Source organism: Calonectris borealis, chromosome 1 (assembly GCF_964195595.1).
Source record: "Calonectris borealis chromosome 1, bCalBor7.hap1.2, whole genome shotgun sequence".
Classification (NCBI taxonomy): domain Eukaryota; kingdom Metazoa; phylum Chordata; class Aves; order Procellariiformes; family Procellariidae; genus Calonectris; species Calonectris borealis.
The window spans coordinates 522,964-548,443 of NC_134312.1; the positions used below are offsets into that span (position 1 = coordinate 522,964).

The 25,480-nt window shown below is 70.6% G+C and overlaps 2 protein-coding genes across 2 annotated transcripts; both read left to right on the forward strand.

Annotated features, from left to right (window-relative positions):
- Positions 1-5,580: 5,580 nt before the first annotated feature.
- On the forward strand, positions 5,581-10,089 carry CHKB (choline kinase beta). The gene is made up of 11 exons (XM_075140940.1): positions 5,581-5,782; positions 6,444-6,552; positions 6,752-6,865; positions 7,046-7,179; positions 7,428-7,532; positions 7,890-7,948; positions 8,128-8,215; positions 8,317-8,425; positions 8,604-8,710; positions 8,897-8,978; positions 9,133-10,089. The coding sequence occupies exons 1-11, from the start codon at positions 5,613-5,615 to the stop codon at positions 9,187-9,189; spliced, it is 1,134 nt and encodes a 377-aa protein (XP_074997041.1). The 5' UTR covers positions 5,581-5,612; the 3' UTR covers positions 9,190-10,089.
- A 2,828-nt stretch (positions 10,090-12,917) lies between these two features.
- Positions 12,918-24,628, forward strand: CPT1B (carnitine palmitoyltransferase 1B). Its single transcript, XM_075140924.1, has 19 exons — positions 12,918-13,026; positions 14,814-14,973; positions 15,056-15,195; positions 15,860-16,031; positions 17,770-17,871; positions 17,959-18,096; positions 18,302-18,379; positions 18,467-18,574; positions 18,799-18,883; positions 19,502-19,697; positions 20,301-20,486; positions 20,561-20,666; positions 21,210-21,326; positions 21,603-21,767; positions 21,984-22,118; positions 22,883-23,035; positions 23,533-23,646; positions 23,954-24,046; positions 24,395-24,628. Exons 2-19 carry the CDS (start codon positions 14,833-14,835, stop codon positions 24,482-24,484), a joined length of 2,319 nt encoding a protein of 772 aa, XP_074997025.1. The 5' UTR covers positions 12,918-13,026; positions 14,814-14,832; the 3' UTR covers positions 24,485-24,628.
- The last annotated feature ends 852 nt before the right edge of the window (positions 24,629-25,480 follow it).

Genomic DNA, 25,480 nt, shown 5'->3' on the forward strand with positions numbered 1-25,480 from the left:
CTTCTCCCGGCCGGGGCTGCGCCGGACTGCGGAGCTGCGCGGGGAGCGCGGGGAGCGCGGCCGGGCGGGGCGCGGGGGCGGGGAGCCGCGCTATAGCGGGGGGAGCGGGGGGGCGGCGGCGGCAGCGGGACTGGCGGGGGATGGGGCCCAGCGCCGCCCGCGGGGGCCTTATAGCGAGGGAGGAGCCGGGGCGGCCGGGAGGGGCGGAGGCTGCCGAGGGGGTATAGGGAGGGGAGCGGGGAGGGGCGGGCGGTGGTTATAGGGAGGGGAGCGAGGGGGTATGGGAGTGGGGCGGGGTGTGGTATAGGGAGGGGAGTGGGGAGAGGCGGGCGGTGATATAGGGAGGGGAGCGGGGGGGTATGGGAGGGGGGCGGGGTGCATAGGGAGGGGTGCGGGCCGTGGTATAGGGAGGGGAGTGGGGGGTGGTATAGGAAGGGGAGCGGGGAGGGGCGGGCGGTGGCTATAGGGAGGGGAACGAGGGGGTATGGGAGGGGGGCGGGGTGTATAGGGAGGGGAGCGGGGGGTGGTATAGGCGGGGGACTGTCTAGAGGGGAGCGGGGAGGAGCTGGGGGCTCCCTAGGGAGGGGAGGGGGGGCTGATGGCCGAATAGGGAGCGGGGCGGGGGGTTCTCTAGGGAGGGAAGGGGCTGTATGGAGGGGAGCAGAGAGGGGCTGGGGGCCGTATAGGGAGGGGAGGGGCGCTGTGTAAGGAGGGGGCCTGGGGGAGGCTGTATAGAGGGGGAGCAGGAAGGTACTGGCGGTTCCCTATGGAGGGGAGCTGGGGCTGTATAGGGGGCCCGGGAGGAGTGGGGACGGGAGGGCTGCACCGGGGCGCGGGGGCTGTATAAGGGGGGACAGGGACTGGTGGTACATGGGGACACTGTGCGGGGGTGTTGTGCGGGGGACCCTATAGGGAGATGTAGGGGGACGTATAGGAGAGATTCAGGGGGCTGTACAGGGACGTGCAGGGAACTGTATAGGGGAGTGCAGGGGGCCATAGGGGAGGGGCAGGGTGTGCACGGGGAGGGGCAGGACGGTGCAGGGGGTGTATAGAGAGGGGCAGGGGGTGCATAGAGAGGGGCAGGGGGTCTATAGGGAGGGGCAGGGGGTCTGTAGGGAGGGGCAGGGGGTGTACAGGGAGGGTCAGGGGGTCTGTAGGGAAGGGCAGGGGGTCTATAGGGAGCTGTAGGAGGGGGCAGGCAGCCGTATAGGGAGGTGGAGGCGGAGCAAGCTCGGTCTGGGCGGGCAGAGGCGGCCCCGGGGCTGCGCGGCGGGAGCTGTCCGGTGCTGACGGGCCGGGGCTGTCCGGGGCCCGGTGCTGACGGGCCGGGGCTGTCCGGGGCCCGGTGCTGACGGGCCGGGGCGGTGGGGGATCCAGGAGATCATGGAGGTCTCTGCTTTGGGGGCAGAGAGCAATGGGGGGGGCGAGAGATGGTGGAGGTCAACGAAGCGGGGGGGGGTGCATTGGGGGGGAGATGGAATGGGGGTCCAGGGGGAGTGGAGGTCTGTGCTTTGGGGATTGGGGTGCCCTGGGGTGTCCAGGAGGCAGCGGGGGGTCCATGCACTGGGATGGGAGACACAGTGGGTGCTCAGGAGCCTTTTGGGGGTCTGTGCATTGAGGGGACGGGGTGAAATGGGGGCCAAGAGGTAGTGAGGGGGTTCCAGAAGCAAGGGGCCCTCCAGGACCTGGAGATGGCGGGGGGATCCTTGCACTGGGGAGCAGGAGGATACAGCAAGGGGGGCGAGGGGGCAGTGAGGACAATCTGCACTGTGGGGGCTGGAAAGTGGTGGGGGCACAGAGAGAGGGGGACACGGAGGCAGGGGAGGTCTGTGCCGGGGGGGGGCAGAGGTGGGGCACAGAAGGCCATAGGGGACAGTGGGTCCCACAAGCCAGTGTGTTTGGGGGGCCATGCAGCAGGCGACAGGACGCGGGGGGGGGCAGGGGGGCAGTGGAGGCTGTGGGGCTAGCAAGGCAGCGAGGGGCCATGGGGGCCTGGGGGCAGTGGGGGAATCCATGCACTGGGGAACAGGTTGCATTGGGGGGGGTCCAAAGGCAGTGGGGAATGGGGGGGCTGGTGCCCCAGCCCCTCTTCACAGTTCTTGGGCCTCTGCTGGGACCGGCTCACGGCAGGGCTGGGCTGTGCTCCCCCCAGCCAGCCGCGCCACGGCCCTGTGCCGGGCCCCAGGGACCCATCGTACAGTTCCCCTTCTCCAACCGCCCCCCGCAGCCCCTCACTGCCCCGGTGAGGGCAGCTGGCTGAACCCCAGGGGGGTTTCGATCCATTCCCGGATGCAGGCAGCAGCTGCCTGACGGGCGCTGCCCGTCCTGTGGGACAACACCAGGGCAGCAGCGGGACGTCGGGCAGCCACCATCCATCCTTCCGCCACCAACACCAATGCCTGCACCGACGCCCGTCCCACCGGCCTCCCACGGAGCAGACAGACACCCGTGCTCTGCGCTGGGTCCCTGGTCGGGGGTGGGTACCCCCTCCCAGCTCCACGGGGCTCGGGGAGCACGAGACGGTGCTGGTGTGGCTGTGCCCCGAGAAGGGCTGCAGTGAGCCCCCAGCACCCCCGCTCCCCGCCTGCGGCTTCCCTGGGGGAGACAGGCGGGAAGGGGAGACACTTTCCCGGGAGAGGGCTGTTACCTGCCAGGAGCCACGCCTGGGCTGGGGCTGGAGACGGCCGGCGGGCGCGGGGCAGGCTGCGAGGGGCCCTGGGCGCAGTGGCTGGGGAAGGGCTGACCCCGCGGCATGGCACGGCCCTTCCAGCACCCCCAGATGTGGGCTCCTGGGGAGGCGGCTGTCAGAGGAGACGCCCTCCCCCGTGAAGCTCACACACTCCCCAGCAAACGAGGGGCTCAGCAGCGCCCCGTTAACAGGGTGGGTTTGGGGACAGGAGGACAGAGACTCCTGGGCAGAGCGGGGGCCGTGGCCGTTCCCCTTCCACCGGTCCCCAGGCACAGCCTCGCCGCCTGCTCCTGCCTACGGCTCCCCACGGGCCTTCACTCTCCCGGCATCCCTTGCCGTGGGGCTCTGGCACCGCAGGCAGGGGCTATGGCACACGTGGATAGACTCGGCATGAGCGGCTGCTGCCGGGTGCACCGGGCCGGGCAGGGCCCCAGGGCCCCGTCTCTGCCAGGCTCCCAGCCTCGGGGAGGGCAGAGGAGCAGCGTGGGCAGCAGCCCCCAGCCCCGCAGCCCCTGCCCCTTGGCCCTCTGGCCCCAGACCCATGTTGGCCCCCTGGGTGAGCCCTGCCCAGACCCCACAGACCCCCCAGTGCCCGCTCGGCCCCCCGGCCCTGCCCGGTCTCCTCCCTCGGGCAGCATCAGGCTATGGGGACCAGCTGGCCAGCAGCAGGCAGATGGCACAGCAGCACAGATGCCTCCAGCCCCCCCAGCCCCCCTTGCCAACCCATCTGCTGCCACAGCAGCCCGGAGCCCCCCCTGCCTGCGGCACCGCTGGGCTCTGCTCCCGGCACAGCCCGTGGCCCTGGCTGGTGCCAAGTGTGGGGAGAGGACGTAATCCCGGCTCAGGGCTGAGCACCGCTGCCCATCACAGCCCTCTCCCCCTGTCCTGCGCCCCTGCCCCAGGGCCCTGCACCCCACAGGGGGAGAGCTCGGAGCCGCCCCAGGGCTGCCACTCCTCTCCCTGCTGCAGGGGGGGTGGCAAGGGGCGACCGTGGGTGCCCTGACCTGAGCACCGAGGCCCGAGCGCCCACCGGAGCAGCCGGTCCCAGGCACAGACACCATCCATCCCCAGCTTTTATTGTGCAGCAAAGGGCGTGGGGCAGCAGCGGGGTGGGCTGGCCCTGTCCCCGCTGCTCTCAGGTGTGCTGTCACAGCCCGGGTGAGGGGTGGCAGAGAGGAGGCTTTGCCCCTGGTGTGGGGACACCAGTGAGCCCTCATAAGCCCAACTCCCCCTTGGCCAGCAGCAGGTCCAGGTAGGCCCCAGAGATCAGGTCCTTCTCCTCGATCCCCAGCTCCTTCATCAGCTGGCGGGCCACGTGCTCGCCGTCCTCCGCGGTCTGCTCCTCGGTCAGCACCACCTGCGGGCACGGGGAGGGTGAGCCCCGGGGCACCCGGGGCCGACACCCAGGCCCCAGCCGTGCCCCACTCACCTCCAGCTCCAGGAAGTCCCCCAGCCCCTCCACGCTGTCCAGGTGCACCCGGGTCTGTCCCACGAGGTAGAGGAGACGCTCCTTCCTCACCACGCCCAGCACGCCCAGCGCCTGCGCCAGCACCGCCTGCGCACCGGGAGATGAGCTGCCCGCAGCCGGCAGCCACCCCGGGAAGGGGCAGCCGCAGCGCCAGGCCATGCCAGGCGACAAAGCCGAGGGCACAAGCCCCCAGCAAGGCCCTGGCCATGTCGCGGGTGCTGGGCACCCCACACAGCCCCGTGGCGGGGAGTAGCCAGCACCCCCGGGCGCGCTGTCTGGGTGGCGGCCCCAGCAACTCACCTCTAGGCCATCAGGGTCGTCCGTGGGGGTGATGCTGAAGCAGGAGAGCTTGGGGCCGGTGGCGTTAGGGCGCTCGTAGAAGATCAGCTCCCCCCGCCCGTCCTGGGAAGGCGGCGGGTCAGGGCCAGGCAGGGCCAGGGCCAGGGCCAGGGCCAGGCAGGGTCAGGGCCAGGCAGGGTCAGGGCCAGGGCCAGGGCCAGGGCCAGGGCCAGGGCCAGGCAGGGTCAGGGCCAGGCAGGGTCAGGGCCAGGGCCAGGGCCAGGCAGGGCCAGGGCCAGGGTCAGGCAGGGCCAGGGCCAGGGTCAGGCAGGGCCAGGGCCAGGGCCAGGCAGGGCCAGGGCCAGGCAGGGTCAGGGCCAGGCAGGGTCAGGGCCAGGGCCAGGGCCAGGCAGGGTCAGGGCCAGGCAGGGTCAGGGCCAGGCAGGGTCAGGGCCAGGGCCAGGCAGGGCCAGGGCCAGGGCCAGGGCCAGGCAGGGTCAGGGCCAGGCAGGGTCAGGGCCAGGGCCAGGGCCAGGCAGGGCCAGGGCCAGGCAGGGCCAGGGCCAGGGTCAGGGCCAGGCAGGGCCAGGGTCAGGGCCAGGCAGGGCCAGGGCCAGGCAGGGTCAGGGCCAGGCAGGGCCAGGGCCAGGGTCAGGCAGGGCCAGGGCCAGGGCCAGGGCCAGGGCCAGGCAGGGTCAGGGCCAGGGCCAGGCAGGGTCAGGGCCAGGGCCAGGGCCAGGGCCAGGGTCAGGCAGGGCCAGGGTCAGGGTCAGGGTCAGGGCCAGGCCGGCCCCACAGGCGGCCCCTCCCCAAGGCCACTCCGGGAACCGCCCCCCCGAGGCCTGGCTCCCTCCCGTCCGGGGCCCCGCACTCACCGGGGTGCGGCGCAGCTTGAGGCGGCCCCGCGGGACGCGGAAGAAGGTGTCGGCCTGGACCAGGCCTCGGCCCGGGCCCCCCAGCCGCTCGGCCGCGTCCCGCGCCGCCGCCAGCGCCCTCAGGCGCGCCTTCACCTCCACGTTCCGCCGCATCCCCGCCGCTCAAGCCCATTGGCCGCGCTTCAAAACGTCATCACCGGGCGCGCTTTCCTATTGGACCAGACGGCGCCCCGCCCCGCCCCGCTGGGCCGCGACGGGCGGAGCCGCCCGTCGCGGCCCAACGGGGCGGAGCGGGGCGGCCATGGCGGCGGCGGGACGGGGGAGCGGGGCCGGGACCGGGACCGGGACCGGGACCGGGACCGGGGCTGTGCCCGCCGCCACCCGCCTGCAGGCCTATGCCTGGTGCCGGGAGTTCCTCGCCGGTTCCTGGAAGCTCATCGGGCCCGAGGAGTTCGGGATCGGGCCCGTCAGGTACGAGCCGGAACCGGGAACCGGAACCGGAGGCCCGCGCCCCGGTGTCCTCGCCTCGGCTCCCCCTGCGCCACCCCGGTGTCCCCGTCCTGTCTCCCCCGGTGCCTCCCCCATCCCCAGTTCCTAGGCCCAGCCCCCGACCGGTGGCCCTGTCCTGTCTCCCGCGGTGCCCCAGCCCCCCCTCGACCGGTGGCCCTGCCCGTCCCCCCCCGGTGCTCCAGTCCTCCCCACAAGTCCCCCGTCAGGTGCCCCAGTCTCTCGTGTTCCGCCCGGTGCCCCTCTTGCCCCCCGACCGCTGGCCCAGTCCCGCCTCCCAATGGCCCCATGTTGCCCCCCAACCGCTGGCCCAGTCCCGCCTCCCAATGGCCCCGTGTTGCCCCCCAACCGCTGGCGCAGTCCCCCCCTAGTGGCCCCCCGTTGCCCCCCAGGCAGTGGCTCAGCCCCCCCCCCCAGTGGCCCCCAGTTGCCTCCCAACCAATGGCCCAGCCCCTGCCTACAATGTTCCCCAGCTGCCCCCCCACTGGTGGCCCAGTCCCCTGCCAAGTGCCCCTGGCCCTCCTGCAGTTGCATCCCCCTCCAGCTGCCCCAGTTGCCCCCCCGCCATGCCCAAGCCCTCCCCCCAGTGACACCCCCGCAGCCCCTGACCAGCCTGTGCCGGCAGCGGGGGGCTCAGCAACCTGCTGTTCAAGTGCGCGCTGCCGGAGCACATCCTCAGCGTGGGGGACGAGCCCCGGCAGGTGCTGCTGCGCGTCTACGGGGCCATCCTGCAGGTGAGCGCGGGCACCGCCGGGCCCCCCCTGACCGGCAGCCCCCCCGACCAGCAGCCCCTGCCAACCAGCAGTCCCCAAGCAGCTGCGGGGCTCGGGGCTCTGCTGGCATCTTCCTCCCAGCCCGGGCCTGGCAGCTGCCCTGGTCTCCTGCGGGGCCGCGGGGGGGGGGGCCATGGGGGCTCACTGCCTGCGTTCGCAGGGCGTGGACTCGCTGGTGCTGGAGAGCGTGATGTTCGCCATCCTGGCCGAGCGGGCGCTGGGGCCGCGGCTCTACGGGGTCTTCCCCCAGGGGCGGCTGGAGCAGTACATTCCGGTACAGGACGGGCTCTCCCCCCAGCCCTGTCCTGCGGGAGCCTGCCTCGGGGGGCTCCTCGCCCCGGCTCCAGCCAGCTGCCGCAGGAAGAGACGCCCCACGGGGCTCCTCGTGGCGCCGAGGGCAGAGCCAGCTCCCCGGGACGGGCAGGCTGCTGACATCGCTGCTGTGTCCCCTCAGAGCCGGCGCCTGCGGACCGAGGACCTGCGGGACCCCGACATCTCCAAGGAGATCGCGGTGAAGATGTCCCGGTTCCACGGCATGGTGATGCCCTTCAACAAGGAGCCCAAGTGGCTCTTTGGGACCATGGAGTGGTGAGGGCAGCCGCTGTCCTGTGCGGTCTCCCAGATCACCTCAGCCCCTGAAATCCTGCAGGCTCCAGAGCACGGGGAGGTTTCCCGGCTGGCTGCCAGTGGGGCCCACAGGAACAGGGTGCGGAGCAGCTCCGCGGCAGCTCCTCGGTGGCCCCGGCTCTGCATTGGGCTGGGGAGAGAGGTGATGCAGTGGGGTGGCAGCGCCCAGGGGCGTCTGTCCCACCGCCATGGTGTCCCCTGCGCTCCAGGTATCTGAAGCAGATTTCAGAGCTCACCTTCCCGGAGGAAGAGCAGCTGAAGAAGTTCAACCACCTCAAGACTTATAACCTGCAGGAAGAGATGAAGAGCCTCAGGTGAACCTGACCTGCCCACTGGCGTGGCCTGGGGCGGGGGCTGACGCCGTTCCGTTGCCAGCCTCCTCACGGGGAGCCCACTCGGCTTCTCTGGAAGCTGGTCTCTTCTGTCCCGTGTCCTCGGAAGGTGCCCTCCACCCGAGGGCCCCACGCAGGCTCCAGGGGGGCGGCTCTCGGCGGGGTCCCTGCGTCCCCGGGGCAGGGTTCCTGCCCGGCTCCTCGCGCTCCGGATCCCAGCTGTGTCTGTAGCTCTGTCCACCCACGTGCAGCGGCCATGGTGGCCCGCACGTCCCTGCGGCTGGTGGGCGAGGGCCGGCAGGTCCTGCCCCTCTGAGGCGTCTCTCCCCTGAACTGCAGGGAGCTGCTGGAGTCCACGCCCTCGCCGGTGGTCTTCTGCCACAACGACGTCCAGGAGGGTGAGCGCGGCGGGCAGGCGGGTGCTGCCCCTCGCGGAAGCCTGGTCTGCAGCCGGTCTCTCTCCCTGCCCACCCCTGGGCATAGGCTGGGCCTCCTGCCCCTGCCTGCAGCTGCCCCCGGCTCCGGGACAGCTGGGGGGTCCCCCCCGCCCCCCTGAGCCAGCCCCTTCTCTCCACAGGGAACATCCTGCTGCTGGCTGGGCACGAGGCGTCCTCCTCTGACAAGCTCATGCTCATCGACTTCGAGTACAGCAGCTACAACTACCGGTGGGTCTGGGGGCTGCGGGGGGCTGTGCTGGGCCCCGCACGGGCGTCTGGTCTCCTGCTTGTGAGAGGCCAGGGCTCTGCTCACCCTCCCCTTTCCCCAGGGGCTTCGATATCGGCAACCACTTCTGTGAGTGGGTTTACAACTACACCCACGATTCCTGGCCCTTCTTCAAGGCTTCCCCGGAGAACTACCCCAGCCGGCAGCAGCAGGTAGAGCTGCCCTGTGCCTCGGCAGCGGGCAGGGGGGCTCCCGGCAAGGGGGGGCGAGGCGAGGGGGCCTCGTGGAGGCTGGCGGGGGTGTGCCAGACATGGCAGTGCTGGGGTGGTGCAGGCAGCCCAGCCCCCTGCCCGCCGTCGGCAGCGTCCCTGCCTGCTCTGCCCCTTCCAGCTGCATTTCGTCCGGCACTACCTCTCGGAGGACTCGGGGCGGCGCGGGGACACTACGCACGAGGAGCAGGCTCGCATCGAGGAGGAGATGCTCACGGAGATCAACCGGTGAGGGGCACACTGGGGCAAAGGGGGGTCCCTGCGGCCATGGGGGCCGTCCTGGGGGCATGTCCCCTGGCCCCCGCTGCACAGAGAGGGCAGCATCCCCAAACCCCTTGTCCTGCTCCCTCCTGCACGCCGTTGGTGTGGGGCAGGGAGGGCGTCCCGGCGGAGCTGACGACTGCTCTCCATCAGGTTCGCTTTGGCCTCTCACTTCTTCTGGGGCCTGTGGTCCATCCTGCAGGCGAAGATCTCCACCATCAAGTTCGGGTACCTGGTGAGCGCTGCCCGTGGGTGCCTTGTTCAGGGCTTGCCTGGGGATCCCTTGCACATCGCCCCTCCTCTGACGCAGGGTGTCGGGGCGGGGGGTGGGCAGGGGGCTGGGGGTGTCGGGAGCACAGGCAGTCCCTGACTCCCCTTTCTGGCCCCAGGACTATGCACAGAGCCGCTTCGAGGCCTACTTCCAGCACAAGGCGCAGTGCTCCTGAGAGTGGCTGCCTCTGCCCTGCCTGCACCCACCTCGACTCCACAGCCTCCCCCTGCCTGCCCTGGCAGCGCCCGTGCCACGGGGCAGACCAGGGACGTGGTGTCCCCTCCTGGGTGGGCTGCCCACCAGCCTGGGCTGCCCAGATGGGGGCTGTAACAGTTCGGGGGCTGGTGTCTGTCTCTGCTCCCCAGAGCTGCGCAGCGATGCAGGGAGAGAGGTGGGTCTGCCCAGGTGCGTGCCCCCTGGAAAAGGGGGCGTCCTGCTTGGAGAGGTGGCACGTCGGCCGCGGGGCTGTGTCTTTGCCACCACTGCTGCAGAGATGGCCCCTGGCAGAGGGGGGAGGCAGCTGCCCCAGCCCTGCCTGGCAGTGCCCTGTCCCCACCTGCCCCTGTGGTGCTGCCCACGGCTGCCCCTCGCTGCACAGCCCCTCTGGGGTGGCATGTCCCTTGCCTCTGCACTGCCAGCACTGAGCGGGGCTTGAGCTGCGAGTCCTGGCTGGTGGGACCCCCCTGCCCCGGCTGGTGCAGCCCAGATGAGGGGGGGACAGGTGGCTCGGCCGTCCTGGCTGCCCCTTGCACGGTCCTGCCTGGAGCTGTGGCCCTGCCTGCTGAGGGGGGTCCAGGCAGGGATGCTGAGAGGTCCTGGGGTGCTGCTGGGGGCAGAGGGGTGCGGGGGACCTACGCTTGCGTCTCGTTCCCCCCCACACCCCTCCCCAGACCTCTGGGGCCGAGGCAGGACCTGCGAGCTGCTCCGCCAGCCCCTGTGCCCCGGCTGGGCTTCCCTGCGGCTCTTGGCTGCTCGGCCAGGCCGGGGCTGGGGGCTGGGGGCTGCTCCTCCTCTCCCCTCCTGACAGCAGAATGTAAACTGTCCTCAGACCAATAAACGCTGCGGTGGTGCACGACGCCTGCTTGCTCTCTATGTCCCCGTGGCCACCGCCTCCTCCCCGCTCGCCCGCAGCCCCAGCCCCAGCTTGTCCCAGGCTGTCCTGCCTCCCGCTGGTGGGCTGTCGCAGCGGGTGGGGGGCTGCCCCACAGCAGCATGTGCCAACCCTCTCCCCAGAGCTTCTAGCCAGCACTGGGGGGGTCGGTGGGGGCTGTGGCTTGGGACGGGCAGCGGGTGCCGCAGCTTATGCCTGCCCGGGGACGGTGTGGGGCACAGACTGCGATGGGGATGCAGGAGCCCGAGGCTGTGCCCCCCCCCACCCTGCAGGGATGCTCCCGGTGCCCACCCAGCGCCCGGGAGCAGGTGCTGCTCCCCGCCCTGACCCTGCAGCCGGCGAGGAGGATCTCACCCATTGCGGCAGCTGTGGTTTGCACTACGGCAAACCCGCCTGTGCTGCTCCAAGCCTTCGGTTACTCTCTCTGCGTCTCTGGGCGATGCCTGGTGCTGCCCTGACCCCCCCTGCAGCCCCGCCGGGGAGGGGCAATGCTCCGCGGGTGCTTGGGGGTAGCAGGCAGGCATGGGTTCAGTGCTCCCAGCCAGGCCTGGCAGCGGGTCATGGCTCTGCCCGTCCATGCCGATGAGCGGAGCTTTGGCACGGCGCAGCTCTTCAACAGAACCTTCCTCATCAGCAGCTCCGGGAGCGGCGGGGGCTCGTGGCTTTGCCTTCCCGGTGGCCACCTTCCCCTGCACCCCCTGGCCAGGGCTGCGCTGTGTTGCCTTCTGCCCAACCTCGGCTGCCCTGGCCAGGAGCTGCCCGCCGGCACACGTGGAGCCGAGCATGGGGTGGCGTGGGGGGCTGGGGCCCAGCGCTCCCCCTCAGCGCTCGCCCAGCTCTTCTTTCACCCACATACCGGCTATTTATAGCCCCATGGCCGGCAGGCAGCTCGGTGGGGCATGGGCTGGGGCGGCAGAGGCCTGGGGGTCTCGTGCTGGGGCTGAGCTCTGGCCATGGCGGGCACCAGGCACACAACCGAGCACATAGAATCATAGAATCATAGAATCATAGAATCATACAGGTTGGAAAAGACCTCTAAGATCATCGTGTCCAACCGTCAACCCAACACCACCATGCCCACTACACCATGTCCCTAAGGGCCTCATCTACACGTCTTTTAAATACCTCCAGGGATGGTGACTCCACCACTTCCCTGGGCAGCCTGTTCCAAGGCCTGACCACTCTTTCAGTAAAAAAATTTTTCCTAATGTTCAATCTAAACCTCCCTTGGCACAACTTGAGGCCATTTCCTCTTGTCCTATCGCTAGTTACTTGGGAGAAGAGACCAACACCCACCTCGCTACACCCTCCTTTCAGGTAGTTGTAGAGCGCGATGAGGTCTCCCCTCAGCCTCCTCTTCTCCAGGCTAAACAACCCCAGTTCCCTCAGCCGCTCCTCATAAGACTTGTGCTCCAGGCCCTTCACCAGCTTCGTTGCCCTCCTTCGTGCCCCACGCGCACCCCCTGCCATCACTGGGACAGCAGCCCTTCCCCTGGGACGGGGTCTGGGGGGCCGAGGCCGGGGGGCTGTGCTGCTGCTGCACTGGAGCCTCCTCCAGACGCCCTTCCAGCTGCAGGTGGGCAGCACAGGCAGCGCGGGCAGCTGCCTCCTGTCTGCTCCGGAGTGAGTGGGGAGGGGAAGGCCAGGGCCTCCCAGGCACGGCGGGCAGCGGCCTCCCCTCTGCCTGCCCTTGCCTGGCGCTGCCCTGCTCCGCTGCCATGCGTGGCAGGATGCAGTCCCGTACGGCCCAGGGAGTGGGACAGGCCCTGCACAGCCCTGCCCCGTGCATGGACCCCCAGGACAGCCCCACAGCCACACTGCCCACGGCAGGTCCGGGGTGGGGATTGGCTTACAGTGGTGCGGGGACCTGCCTGGGGGAGCCGGTCTCTCCCTGGGGTGCAAGGCCAGGGTGCCGGTCTGTTCCTGGGGATGCGGGTCCCTTCCCAGCGTGCGGATCCCTTCTTGGGGGAGACTGTCCCTGCCCGGGGTGCCGGTCCCTGCCTGGGATGTGGGTCTGTTGTGGTTTAACCCGGCAGGCAGCCAAACACCGCACAGCCGCTTGCTCACTCCCCCCCCCCCCTCCCTGTGGGATGGGTGAGAGAATGGGGAAAAAAAAGTAAAATTCGTGGATTGAGATAAAGACAGTTTAATAGAACAGATAAAGGAAGGGAAAATAATAATAAGTGATGCACAATGCAATTGCTCACCACCCGGCCGATGGATGCCCAGCCCGTCCCAGAGCAGCGATTGCTGCTCCCTGGGCAACTCCCCCCAGTTTATACACTGAGCATGACGTCATATGGTATGGAATACCCCATTGGCCAGTTTGGGTCAGCTGTCCTGGCTGTGCCCCCTCCCAGCTTCTTGTGCACCTGGCAGAGCATGGGAAGCTGGAAAGTCCTTGACCAAGTAAGCACTGCTCAGCAACAACTAAAACATCAGGGTGTTGTCAAGTTATCCTCACCCTAAATCCAGAACACAGCACTGTACCAGCTGCTAGGAAGAAAATTAACTCTATCCCAGCCGAAACCAGGACAGGGTCCCTGCCCGGGGATGCAGGTCCGTGCCCAGGGATGTGGGTCCCTGCCCAGGGATGTGGGTCCCTTCCTGGAGTGCCGGTCCCTGCCTGGGGATGCGGGTACGTGCCTGGGGTGCGGAGTCCGTGCCCAGGGTGCTGGTCCCTTCCTGGGATGCGGGTCCCTGCCCAGGAGCGGGCCCCCCGCCCGGGGGAGGAGCGGGGCCGCGGGCGGTGCGGGGGCGGAGCGGCGGCCGCCGCTGCCATTCCGGGCCGTGGAGCGGGTCCCGCCCGCGGCCGGTGTCCGGTTACCGGCGCCGGGGCGCAGCGGGCGCAGGGAGCCGCCGTCCCCGGGGCTGCCGCCCGCCGTCCGCGCCCCCGAGCAGGTACCGGGCACCCGGGCGGGCGGGCGGGGGAACCCACGCGTGGGGGAGCCCCGCCGGGGCGGGAGCCGCACGGGGCGGGAGCCGCACGGGGCGGGCACCCCCCGGCGTCGGGGGACCCCGCGGCCCCGCACCCGCCCCGCCCGGCGCCGGGTCCCACCCGTGTGCGCGGGGGAGCGTCCCCCAGGCCCCCTCTGCACCCCCTGCCCCACGGCTCCCCGCGCTGCTGTGGGTCCCTCCTGTGCTGCCCCGGCCCCGCCGCTCCCGGCCCCGCCGCCCCCGGCCCGCAGCGCAGCCCCGGGAGCGGGGCCCGAGGCCGCGGGGTGGGCTCCGTGGGCCGGGCAGAGGTTTCTGGCCCCCTCCGAGGGGCCCCGGGGCTCCGCGTCCCGGCGGGCCCGGCCCGGCCCCCAGTGCCCCGGTGACCTTGGGGCGCTCGCTGCGGGGCGGAGGGGCCCGGCCCCACGGGGGCCTCATCCCACCCGCGGACATGGGCTCTGTGGGGTCCCCGGGAGCCATGGTGATGCTGCCGCGCCGTGACACGCAGTGCCAGGCCGTGCAGTGCCAGGCCGGGCTTTGCTGTGCAGTGCCGTGCCGTACCGTGCATGATTCTATGCAGTGCCGTGCAGTGCCAGGCCGGGCCGTGCCATGCCGTGCATGATTCTATGCAGTGCCACGCCCTGCAGTGCTGTGCAGTGCCATGCAGTGCTATGCCGTGCAGTGCCATGCCGTGCCGTGCCATGCCATGCAGCACAGGGTGATCGCCTACAGCGGGGCACGGTGCAGTGCAGCCTGCAGCCAGGCAGTGCTACGCACTGCGGTGCACTTTAGTGCAGGATGATGCGCTTTAATGCAGTGTCGTGCAGGGCAGTGCAGCACAGGGCAATGCCGTGCCATGCCGTGCAGTGCCGTGCAGTGCAGTGTAACACAGCGTGGTGCAGCACAGCGCAGAGCAACGCGGTTCAGTGCAGTATAATGCATGCCAGTGCAGTGCAGCGTAGCCATGCAATGCAGCTCAGTGCAGCGCAGTGCAGTGTAGCTGTGCGGTGCAGCTGTGCAGTGCACTTCAGTGCAGCGTAGCCGTGTGGCGCAGTGGTAGCGGTGTGACTTGGCTCTTGCTGAGCTGCTGCTGTTTGCCTTCCGCCCAAGGACGCCCTTGTGAAAGAGCACCCTTAGCACACCCGCACCGGGGGCTCTCCCCGCCCCGAGGCCTGGGCTCCAGCAGCACCCACAGGCTGAGCCCCGGGCTGGCGCAGGCTGTGCCGACACCAGAGGGTCCCTGGGAACCCTGTGGGAGCCCGGCTGTGCCCGCAGAGGGGTCCCTGCTTGCCCTGCGGCTCCTGCTGCTGCCTCGGCCAGCGGTGTTCCTGGTGCAGCCGTGGCCGCCTGCGCGGGGACGGCGTGTTCCATGTGCCGGCGCAGGGGCAGGTGCTGCCTCGTCCTCCGAGGGTTTCGCCGCGGGCCTGGGCCAGGCAGCTGCCCACGAGCGGGGGTGTGTCCGCAGCACTGTCCCCTCTCCCCAGGCGCTGGGGATGGTGCTGGGGCCGGAGGCGGCACTGACCTTTCCCTCAGTGGGCGCCTGGCCAGCGCCGCATGACTGGGACGGGGCCGCGGCAGGCAGCACGCGCACCGAGCTGGCAGGCTCCCATGGGACGCGGCCGTGCTGGCACCGCGGCAGGCATGCCACCTCCGAGGCTGCTCCGGTGCCCGTGCACCGCGCTGGCCCGGGCAGAGCTCCCCCCTCCATCCCGGACAGTGTGTCCTGGGGGTGACCATCCCCGTGCCCCCCGCAGGTGCCGGCAGACCCCCAGGATGGCGGAGGCTCACCAGGCCGTGGCCTTCCAGTTCACCGTCACCCCCGAGGGCTTGGACTTCCACCTCAGCCGCGAGGCCGTGAAGCAGCTCTACCTCGCTGGCATCTCCTCCTGGAAGAAGCGCTTGGTCCGCGCCAAGGTGGGCCTGGCCGGGGGCAGCCGGATGGTCGGACCCCCCCATTCCCGCCGTCCCTGCCACGCTGACCCCCCTGTGCCCACAGAACAGCTTCCTGACCGGCGTCTACCCCGCCTCCCCCTCCAGCTGGATGGTGGTCGTGATGGCCACCGCTGGCTCTGTCTACTGCCAGGTCGACCCCTCCCTGGGGATGATCGCCCGCATCCGCCACTGCCTGCCCGAGAGGTGAGCGCAGGCAGCTCGGCTGGGGGGACCACCCCCCCAACCCATGGGCATGGCCCCACCCGCCACATCCCTCGATGGGGACCACCCCCCCAACCCATGGGCATGGCCCCACCCGCCACATCCCTCGATGGGGACCACCCCCCCAACCCATGGGCATGGCCCCACCCGCCACATCCCTCGATGGGGACCACCCCCCCAACCCATGGGCATGGCCCCACCTGCCACATCCCTCAGTGGGGACCACCCCCCGTGTCCCAGCCCATGGGCATGGTCTCACCCACCACATTCCTCGGTAGGGACCACCCGCCATGTCCCAACCCAGGAGCATGGCCCAACCTGCTGTGCCCCTTGGTGGAGACCGCCCCACACGTCCCCCAACTCCATGGGCACAGCCCCGCCTGCCCTGTCTCCCAGGGGCACCCACCCCTCATGTCCCCAACCCCACTGGCATGGCCATGGGGGCCTGCAGCATCCCCCGGGGGGTCCCACCCCGCACATCCCTACCCCATGGGCACAGCCCCACTTGGGCACATCCCCCGGGGGGTCCCACTCCATGTCCCTCAACACCACGGGCATGGCACTGCATGGGGACATCCCTGAGGGGGTCCCGCCCTTCATGTCCCCCAGCCTGTCACGTCCCCCCTCACCCCCTCTGTCACTGCAGCCGCCTCCTGAGCTACGAGAGCCGGACGATGGTGAGCACCGTGCTCTTCTCCACCGGCGTCTGGCTCTCTGCCGTCCTGCTCTTCCGGCAGGCGCTGAAGCTGCTCCTCTCCTACCACGGCTGGATGTTTGAGCCCCACGGCAAGATGAGCCGCAGCACCAGGATCTGGGTGGTGAGCGGCACCTGCAGCTGGCACCGGCACCGGCACCGGCACCAGCCTGGCAGGGCAGGGCAAGTGGTGCCGAGGGGGTGCTGCCGGCGTGGGTGCAGGAGGATGCTGCGGCGTGGGGTGCAAAGTGTCTGCGTCTGCATGCATGTGTGTGTGTGTACACATGTGTGTGTGTGTACACGTGTGTGCATGCGCATGTGCATGTGCAGCATGGTGGGTGCGGGGTGCTGGCTGCGAAGCTGCTGACGGTGGGGACGAGCTGAGCCTGCTCCATGGCACAGGGACGGTGGGTGCCGGGGGCCCAGGGGAGCCGCAGGAACCAGGCAGCGAGGCCAGAGCCGCCCTGTGCAGCTCTGCCCAGGGTGGGCACAGGCAGGAGCAGCTGTCCAGGCCGGGGTGTCAGGGGCAGCACGCAGGGCTGGGACCCGGCTGCGGTGCAGGGGAGGTGCAGGGCTGGGACAGGGGCAGCACGCAGGGCTGGGACCCAGCTGCGGTGCAGGGGAGGTGCAGGGCTGGGACAGGGCAGCACGCAGGGCTGGGACCCGGCTGCGGTGCAGGGGAGGTGCAGGGCTGGGACAGGGGCAGCACGCAGGGCTGGGACCCAGCTGCGGTGCAGGGGAGGTGCAGGGCTGGGACAGGGCAGCACGCAGGGCTGGGACCCGGCTGCGGTGCAGGGGAGGTGCAGGGCTGGGACAGGGGCAGCACGCAGGGCTGGGACCCGGCTGCGGTGCAGGGGAGGTGCAGGGCTGGGACAGGGCAGCACGCAGGGCTGGGACCCGGCTGCGGTGCAGGGGAGGTGCAGGGCTGGGACAGGGGCAGCACGCAGGGCTGGGACCCAGCTGCGGTGCAGGGGCAGCACACAGGGCTGGGACCCAGCTGCGGTGCAGGGGAGGTGCAGGGCTGGGACAGGGCAGCACGCAGGGCTGGGACCCAGCTGCGGTGCAGGGGAACGTGCAGGGCTGGGATAGGGGCAGCACGCAGGGCTGGGACCCGGCTGCGGTGCAGGGCTGGGACAGGGGCAGCACGCAGGGCTGGGACCTGGCTGCGGTGCAGGGGAACGTGCAGGGCTGGGATAGGGGCAGCACGCAGGGCTGGGACCCGGCTGCGGTGCAGGGGAATGTGCAGGGCTGGGACAGGGGCAGCACGCAGGGCTGGGACCCAGCTGCGGTGCAGGGGAGGTGCAGGGCTGGGACAGGGCAGCACGCAGGGCTGGGACCCAGCTGCGGTGCAGGGGAGGTGCAGGGCTGGGACAGGGCAGCACGCAGGGCTGGGACCCGGCTGCGGTGCAGGGGAGGTGCAGGGCTGGGACAGGGGCAGCACGCAGGGCTGGGACCCGGCTGCGGTGCAGGGGAGCATGCAGGGCTGGGACAGGGGCAGCACGCAGGGCTGGGACCCGGCTGCGGTGCAGGGGAGCATGCAGGGCTGGGACAGGGGCAGCACGCAGGGCTGGGACCCGGCCGTGATGCAGGGGCAGCACGCAGGGCTGGGACCCAGCTGTGATGCAGGGGAGGTGCAGGGCTGGGACAGGGGCAGCACGCAGGGCTGGGACCCGGCTGCGGTGCAGGGGAGGTGCAGGGCTGGGATAGGGGCAGCACGCAGGGCTGGGACCCAGCTGCGGTGCAGCAGGCACACACAGGACTTGTGATGCCAGCAGCAGGAGCTGGTGTGCGGGCGATGCATGGCCACGCCGCGGTCCTGCGGTTCTGCCCCATCCCCTCCATCCTCTCCGCGTGCCTGGCAGGCGCTGATGAAGGTGTTGTCTGTCCGCAAACCCCTGCTCTACAGCTTCCAGAGCGCTCTGCCCAAGCTCCCTGTGCCCCCCGTGGAAGCCACCATCACCCGGGTAAGGGGCTGGGATGGGACGGGGCAGGGGGGGTCCGTCCGCAGTGGGACAGGGATGGGGGGGTCACACTGAGCCCCCTCCCCGCAGTACCTGGAGTCGGTGCGCCCGCTCATGGATGATGAGAAGTACAGTAAGATGGAGGCTCTGGCCAAGGAGTTCAAGGAGAAGACGGCTCCACGGCTGCAGAAGTACCTGATCCTCAAGTCTTGGTGGACCACCAACTACGTGAGTACCCTGGGCTTCTCTGGTGCTGGAGGCGGTGGTCCCCCCTGCCAGTACCAGGAATGGTGATCCCAACCCAAGCCCACGGTCCTGTTGTCCCTCCGTGATCATGGGAAGGGGGGGCTTGGGTCCTCCTCGGTGCCCCAGCTGGGCCATTAGAGGCAGGGGGTCCTGCACCCCGTTCCCACCCCTGTTCCTGTCCCTATAGGTGAGCGACTGGTGGGAGCAGTACATCTACCTGCGCAGCCGCAGCCCGCTCATGGTCAACAGCAACTACTACGCCATGGTAAGGGGGGGGGTGACTGCCAGCATGACCGAAACCCCCACCAGGTGTCCCCCGGCATCGTCACCGAGCCCCGTCCCTCGTCCCCAGGATTTCCTCTACGTGACCCCCAGCCACATCCAGGCTGCCCGGGCGGGTAACGTGGTGCACGCCATCCTGCTGTACCGCCGCAAGCTGGACCGCGGGGAGATCCCCCCCGTGAGCATCCGGGGGGCTGGGGGGTCTGGTGGGGCTGGGGGGGCGGGGAGAGCAGGGGGGGCAAGGGAGCTGTGGGGCAGGAGTAGGGCCGGGGGGGAGCTGCCATGGGGCTGGCACGGGGTCCCGGGGCTGCTGGGGGGTTCAGGGGGGCCGGGGTTGGGGGTGCAGGGGGTGGAGGTGGGGGCGCAGGTGCCCCGGCCCCCCCTCACCGCTGCCCTGCACAGTTGATGGCGCTGGGCATCGTGCCCATGTGCTCCTACCAGTCGGAACGGATGTTCAACACCACCCGCATCCCCGGCAAGGAGACGGGTACGGGGGGCCGGGGGGCACCCCATCCCCCGTGCGGGGTCCGTCCTGGGTGGGCTCCGCCCCCGTCCCCCATGCAGGGTCCGTCCTGAGTGGGCTCAGCCCCCATTCCCCACGCAGGGTCCGTCCTGGGTGGGCTCAGCCCCCGTCCCCCACGCAGGGTCCGTCCTGGGTGGGCTCAGCCCCCATCCCACACACAGGGTCCGTCCTGGGTGGGCTCAGCCCCTGTCCCCCACGCAGGGTCCGTCCTGGCTGGGCTCAGCCCCCGTCCCACACGCAGGGTCCGTCCCGGGTGGGCTCAGCCCCCGTCCCACACTCGGGGTCCGTCCCGGGTGGGCTCAGCCCCCGTCCCCCACGCAGGGCCCGTCCCGGGTGGGCTCAGCCCCCGTCCCACACTCAGGGTCCGTCCCGGGTGGGCTCAGCCCCCATCCCACACTCAGGGTCCGTCCCGGGTGGGCTCAGCCCCCATCCCACACTCAGGGTCCGTCCCGGGTGGGCTCAGCCCCCATCCCCCACGCAGGGTCTGTCCCGGGTGGGCTCAGCCCCTATCCCCCGCACGGGGTCCGTCCCAGGTGGGGTCCCGGGGCCGTGGGGTGGCTGTGACACCGGCGTCCCCCCCAGACACGCTGCTGCACCTGGTGGACAGCAAGCACCTGGCCGTCTACCACAAGGGCCGCTTCTACAAGGTCTGGCTCTACTACGGGGGGCAGGTGCTGCGGCCCCGGGACCTGGAGCTGCAGTTCCAGCGCATCCTGGACGACCCCTCGCCCCCCCAGCCCGGCGAGGAGCGGCTGGCGGCACTCACCGCCGGCGAGAGGTGCCGGCACCACCACGGGGTCCCCACACTCCGGGCAGGCTGGCGATGCTGGGGATGCTGGGGATGCTGGGGATGCTGGGGATGCTGTGCACGCTGCCTGGGGCGGCGGGAGCAGGGCACGGGGGGATGGAGGAGATGCTCCAGGATGGGGACCCTGGGGCTACCCATGGGTGGGGGCTGCAGTGTGGGTTGGGGCACGGGGGCAGTGGGCTCAGGGGGCTTGGCAGGATGGTGGGCATTGCCAGCCCTGCACCCTGAGAGCTTCCAGTGTCAGACCCTGGGACCACCCATGGGTAGGGGCTGTGGTGTGGGTCGGGGTGGTGGGCTCGGGGGGCTTTGCAAGACAGTCCCGCGCCCTCACACTCCTGGTGCCGGACCCTGGGGTCACCCATGGGTGGGAGCGGGGGCGTGGAGGTGGTGGGCTTGGGGGGCTTCGTGGGATAGTGGGCATTGCCAACCCCACACTCTCACACTCCCGGTGCCAGACCCTGGGGCCACCCGAGGGTGGGGGCTGCGGCGTGGGTCGGGGCGGCGGGCTCGTGGGGCTCAGCGGATGGTGGGCATCACCAGCCCCCCGTGCCCTCACACTGGCGGTGCCGGCAGGGTGCCCTGGGCCGAGGCTCGGGCCCGGTTCTTCAGCCATGGGAAGAACAAGGCGTCGCTGGACGCCATTGAACGGGCGGCCTTCTTCCTGACGCTGGATGAGGAGGAGCACGGCTACAGGCCAGGCCGGGAGGGCTGCATGGACGCCTACGCCAAATCCCTGCTGCACGGCCAGTGCTACGACCGGTGGGCACCCCCCCACCCCCCCGCCCCAGCCCCCCCTGCGGTGCCCACCCTGCCCTCACCCCCCCTTCCCGCAGCTGGTTCGACAAGTCCTTCACCCTGGTGGTCTACAAGAACGGGAAGCTGGGGGCCAACGCCGAGCACTCCTGGGCCGACGCGCCCATCATCGGGCACCTCTGGGAGGTAACGGGGGGGCGGGGGGGCACCCCCAGGCTGGGCACCCCTATTGGGCTCCCCAAGGATGGGAAGCCCCATTGGGCACTCCCAGTTGGGCACCCTTATTCGGGCTGGGGACCCCCAGTTGGGTACCCCCAGAGGTGGGCACCCCCAGGGCTGGGCACTCCTGTTGGGCATCCCCAGGCCAGGTACCCCAAGGTACCCCAGTTGGGCACCCCCAGGCTGGGTATTCCAATTGGGCACCCCAGGGCAGAGGACCCGCAGTTGGGCACTCCCAGAGGTGGCCATGCCTGCTGGGCACCCCCAGGGTTGGGCACACCTGTAGAGCACCCCCAAACTGGGCACCCCCCTCCTGGGGGCAGGGTGGTCCCAGGGGGCTGCCCTGGGGGGAGCCCTGGGACAAGCTGGGGTGAGTGGTGCTGTGGGGGGGGGGGGGGTGGGGCTGCCCTGGGGTGAGTGGGACAGCCAGGGGGTGGATTGGGGGGGATGGAGCGATGTTGGGGGGCCATGGGGCCAGTGCCCCACACTCAGAGGCACCTCTCCCCCCAGTTCATGCTGGCGACAGAAAAATTCCAGCTGGGCTACACCGAGGGGGGGCACTGCCTGGGCGAGCCCGACACCCTGCTCGCCCCCCCCCAGCGCCTGCAGTGGGACATCACCCAGGAGGTGGGTCCGACCCCCAAGTGCCCCTGCCCTGGCCCTGCAGGCAGCTCTCGGGGTCCCCCTGCACCCCACGGCAGCGGGGTGGGCTCTCTGCACCCCGGCCAGTCCCTGCACCCCACGGCATCAGTGCACCGGGGTCCCGTCGGCCCTCCGGTGTCCCGGTGCCCCTGGCTGCGCCCAGGGCTGGGGCTGAGCCATCAGCGTCCCCCCGCCCCGGGCGATGGGGGGCTGGGGGCCGGTGCCCTGCGCCCTGTCCACCACGGCTGCGCCTCTCCGCAGTGCCGTGCCGCCATCGAGAGCTCGTACCGCCTGGCCAAGGCGCTGGCCGACGACGTGGACTTCTGCTGCTTCCAGTTCTCCGACTTCGGGAAGGGGCTGATCAAGAAGTGCCGGACCAGCCCCGACGCCTTCATCCAGATCTCCCTGCAGCTCGCCCACTTCCGCGTGAGCCGCCCCGGGTGGGACGGGATGGGGATGGGAACGGGGATGGGATGGGGACGGCACGGGGATGGGGGTGGAGATGGGGATGGAGATGGGGACGGGGACGGGATGGGGCCAGGGATGGGGCCAGGGATGGGGATGGGGACAGGAATGGGATGGGGACGGGGACGGGATAGCATCCCCTCGGGCACGCCCCGGTCTGAGCCAGCCTCTCTGCAGGACAAGGGCTGCTTCTGCCTCACCTACGAGGCCTCCATGACGCGGCTCTTCCGCGAGGGCCGGACGGAGACAGTAAGGTCCTGCACCGCCGAGTCCACCGCCTTCGTGCGCAGCATGGCGGACACCCGGCAGACCGTGAGCAATGCGCCAGGGTCTGGGTGTCCGGCCCCCCAGCCTCTCCTTCCCGGACCTCCCCTCTGAGCCCGCGGCTCCATCCTGCTGTCCCCAGCCAGGTCGGGGCTGTCCCTGCACGGCCCGGCTCAGCCAGCACCTCCCTCTCTGGTGGTCCCATCCCCGGGCAGGTCCCCATTCCTCATAGAAGTCCCTGTCACTAGGGGAGGTCCCCAGGCCTCACAGTGATCCTCATCCCTTGGGGAGGTCCCCATCTCTGGCAGATGTTCCTATTCCTTGGGAATGACCCTGTCCCTGGAGAAAGTGCCCGTCTCTGGAGGAGGTTCCCATCCCTCACGGAGGTCCCCACCTCTCATGAAGATCTTTATCTCTCAGGGAGGCCGCATCTCTGGGAGAGGTCCCTATTCCTTGGGGACGTCCCCATCCCTCGAGAAAGTGCCCATCTCTCGGGGAGGTCCCCATCCCTCATAGGGGTCCCCATCTCTGGGAGAGGTCCCTATTCCTTGGGGACGTCCCCATCCCTCGAGAAAGTGCCCATCTCTTGGAGAGGGTCCCTGTCCCTGTGGAGGTCCCCATCTCTTGGGGATATCCCTGTCTCTGGGAGAGGTCCCCATCCCTCGGGACCGTCTCCCCCAGAGCTGCGCAGCCGTTGCCTCCCCCGGGCAGGACCAGGGAGGGACTCACCCCGCACAGAGCACCCGGGGTGGCGGGGTTGGGGGTGACGGGACCCCGGCCTGCCCCTGCCCTCAGCCTGGCTCTCCCCGCAGCGAGCCGAGCGCCAGCGGCTCTTCAAACTGGCGGCCGAGAAGCACCAGCACATGTACCGCATGGCCATGACGGGGGCCGGCATCGACCGGCACCTCTTCTGCCTCTACGTAGTGTCCCGCTACCTGGGGGTGCAGTCCCCCTTCCTGGCCCAGGTGAGCCCGGGCGGGCGGCAGCACCGCGCCGTGATGGCAACGCACACGGCACACGGGACACTGCATGGGCACGCAGAGGAAAAACCACCCCCTTACATGGGTCACCAGCACACACGTGTGCAAGGGCTGCACGCGTCCAGCTGCCATCACCAGCGTGGCACCACATGCCACAGCGACGGCACACTGTGTGTGTCACCCTGCGCATGGCACCGCCAGCTGGGTGCTGCAGCCAGGGCGTGAGCAGAGACGTGGCTGCCTGTGCATGCAGGTGTGCAGCACCTGCACCCCGCATGGTGATGCCAGCGCACACGTACCTGCCCGGCCCCATGCACCCGTGGGCAGCGGGCTGCAGCGGGCTGCAGCGGAGGGAGGCATAGCAGGATGCAGAGGGGCACAGCGGGGTGCAGCAAGGTGCATTGTGGCGCAGTGGGCGCAGTGGGGTGCAGCGGGGTGCAGCGGGGCACTTGGCCAGTGGCACCAACGCCCGGTCCGGGCAGGTGCTGTCGGAGCCCTGGCGCCTCTCCACCAGCCAGACGCCGCAGCAGCAGCTGAAGATGTGCGACCTGAACAAGTACCCCGACCACGTCTCCAACGGCGGCGGCTTCGGCCCTGTGAGCATCCCCGGGGGGCGCGGGGGAGTCTGGGGGGGTCAGCAGGGCTGGGGGGGGAGCAGGGGGTGTGCGGGTGTGCACAGGGTGGGGGCAGGCAGGTGGGTGTGCAAGGGGCAGGAGCGTGGGTCTGTAGCTCATACCCCTGTGGCTCTGGGTCAGGCACGTGCCCGACACGGCGTGCCCCCTGCCCCAGCCCCCTGGCCCAGCCCCATGGCCCCATGGCCCAGGGGGGTGCCCCTGGCGGGCGCCCCAGGTGGGTGCCCGGTGCCCCCGGAGGTGCCGTGGCCCCGCTCATCCCCCCCTGCAGGTGGCAGATGACGGCTACGGTGTCTCCTACATCATCGCGGGTGAGAACCTCATCACCTTCCACGTCTCCAGCAAGTTCTCTAGCTCCGAGACGGTGAGAGCCCCAGGGCTGGGGCTGGGGGCTGGGGTGGCTCCCCAGAGCGGGGGCTGGGGGCTCCCCGGGCAGGGCAGGCAGCGGTGGCTCTCCTGGTGCTGCAGTTGCCATCCATGCTCTAGGGTCTCCTGTGGGGTCCCCATGGGCCTTGGGCAGCTCTGACTCTGACCCCACTGCGTCCCGGCCCCTCTCCTGTGGGACCCCCACCTCACTCCAGGCTTGCGGTGCTGCCCGTGCAGGACCTGCTGGGGGTCCCAGGGCGCAGGGGGTGCCCCAGGGGCAGGGGGGGGGCCGGGTCCCGCTCTCGGGGGGCTGGGGGCCACGGGGCTCATGGGCGCTGCCCCGCAGGACTCGAAGCGCTTTGGGAGGAACATCCGCCAGGCCATGCTGGACATCGCCGAGCTCTTTGACAAGCCGGCCGAGAAAGCGGGGAAGTGACGGGGGGATGGGCTCAGACCCCAGCCCGGGGGACACGGAGCCGGGGCCAGCAGGAGCTGCTCCGAGCCCCGGTGCTGGGCGAGGCGGGGGGGCAGCGAGGGCATTGCTGCTCTGTACATGCTTCCAATAAAGGCTGTTGGTGTGAGCCCCTGCCCAGCTCTGCGCCCACCATGGGGCTGGGCACCCCCGCATCGGGCAGACGCACCCCAGGGACCCCTGCGCCCGCCGCGTCCCCAGGGGCGTCCTGGCAGCATCCCGGCAGCCGGTGGGCACCGGCCAGTGGGCGCGTCGGCAGCTCCTTGGGCAGCAAATGAAAGGCGCCGTGAGGCAGTGGCCGGCGAGGCAGTGAGGCGGTGACCGGTGAGCCGTGCCCGCTGGCCGCCTGCGTCGCGGTGACGGGGAGTGTGCAGCGGGGCACGGCGGCAGGGACGTGCGCTGCGCAGAGCCCCTCGGCCGTGTCCGGCTCGGCGGGACGCCTCGCCCCGTGCAGCGCCCAACAGTTGGAGGCAGCCGGCACCCTCTTCCCGCTGGCTGCCTTCACCCACTGAGCTCGCAGAGCTTCGAGGCAGCCCGGCCAGCACCTGCAGGGTGTCTGCTGGGGGTGCGGGGGGTCCAGCCAGCCTGAAACTGCTCGGCAGGCGAGGGGCCAGGCAGGCCCGGCACAGGGCTTGGAGTCCCCCACCGCGGACACCTCCCTGGCCTGGGATGCTCTGGCTCTGGGACACAGGCTGAGAGTCCACGGGCTCCACTCCCTGCCTGCACACCCTGCCTGCACATCGCTGCCTGCACATCCCTGCCTGCACACCCTGCCTGCACACCCCTGCCTTGACACCCTGCCTTGCCCCCTTTTCTGCACCCCTGCCTGCTTCCCCTCCTGCGCTGCCAGAACCGCCGGATGTCCCCGTGCAGAGGGTCACAGTGAGGGGGTGATGGGGGTGACAGGGAGGTGGCACCGCAGTGACATCCCCAGAGCAGGCACGGATGCTGCGCCCACCG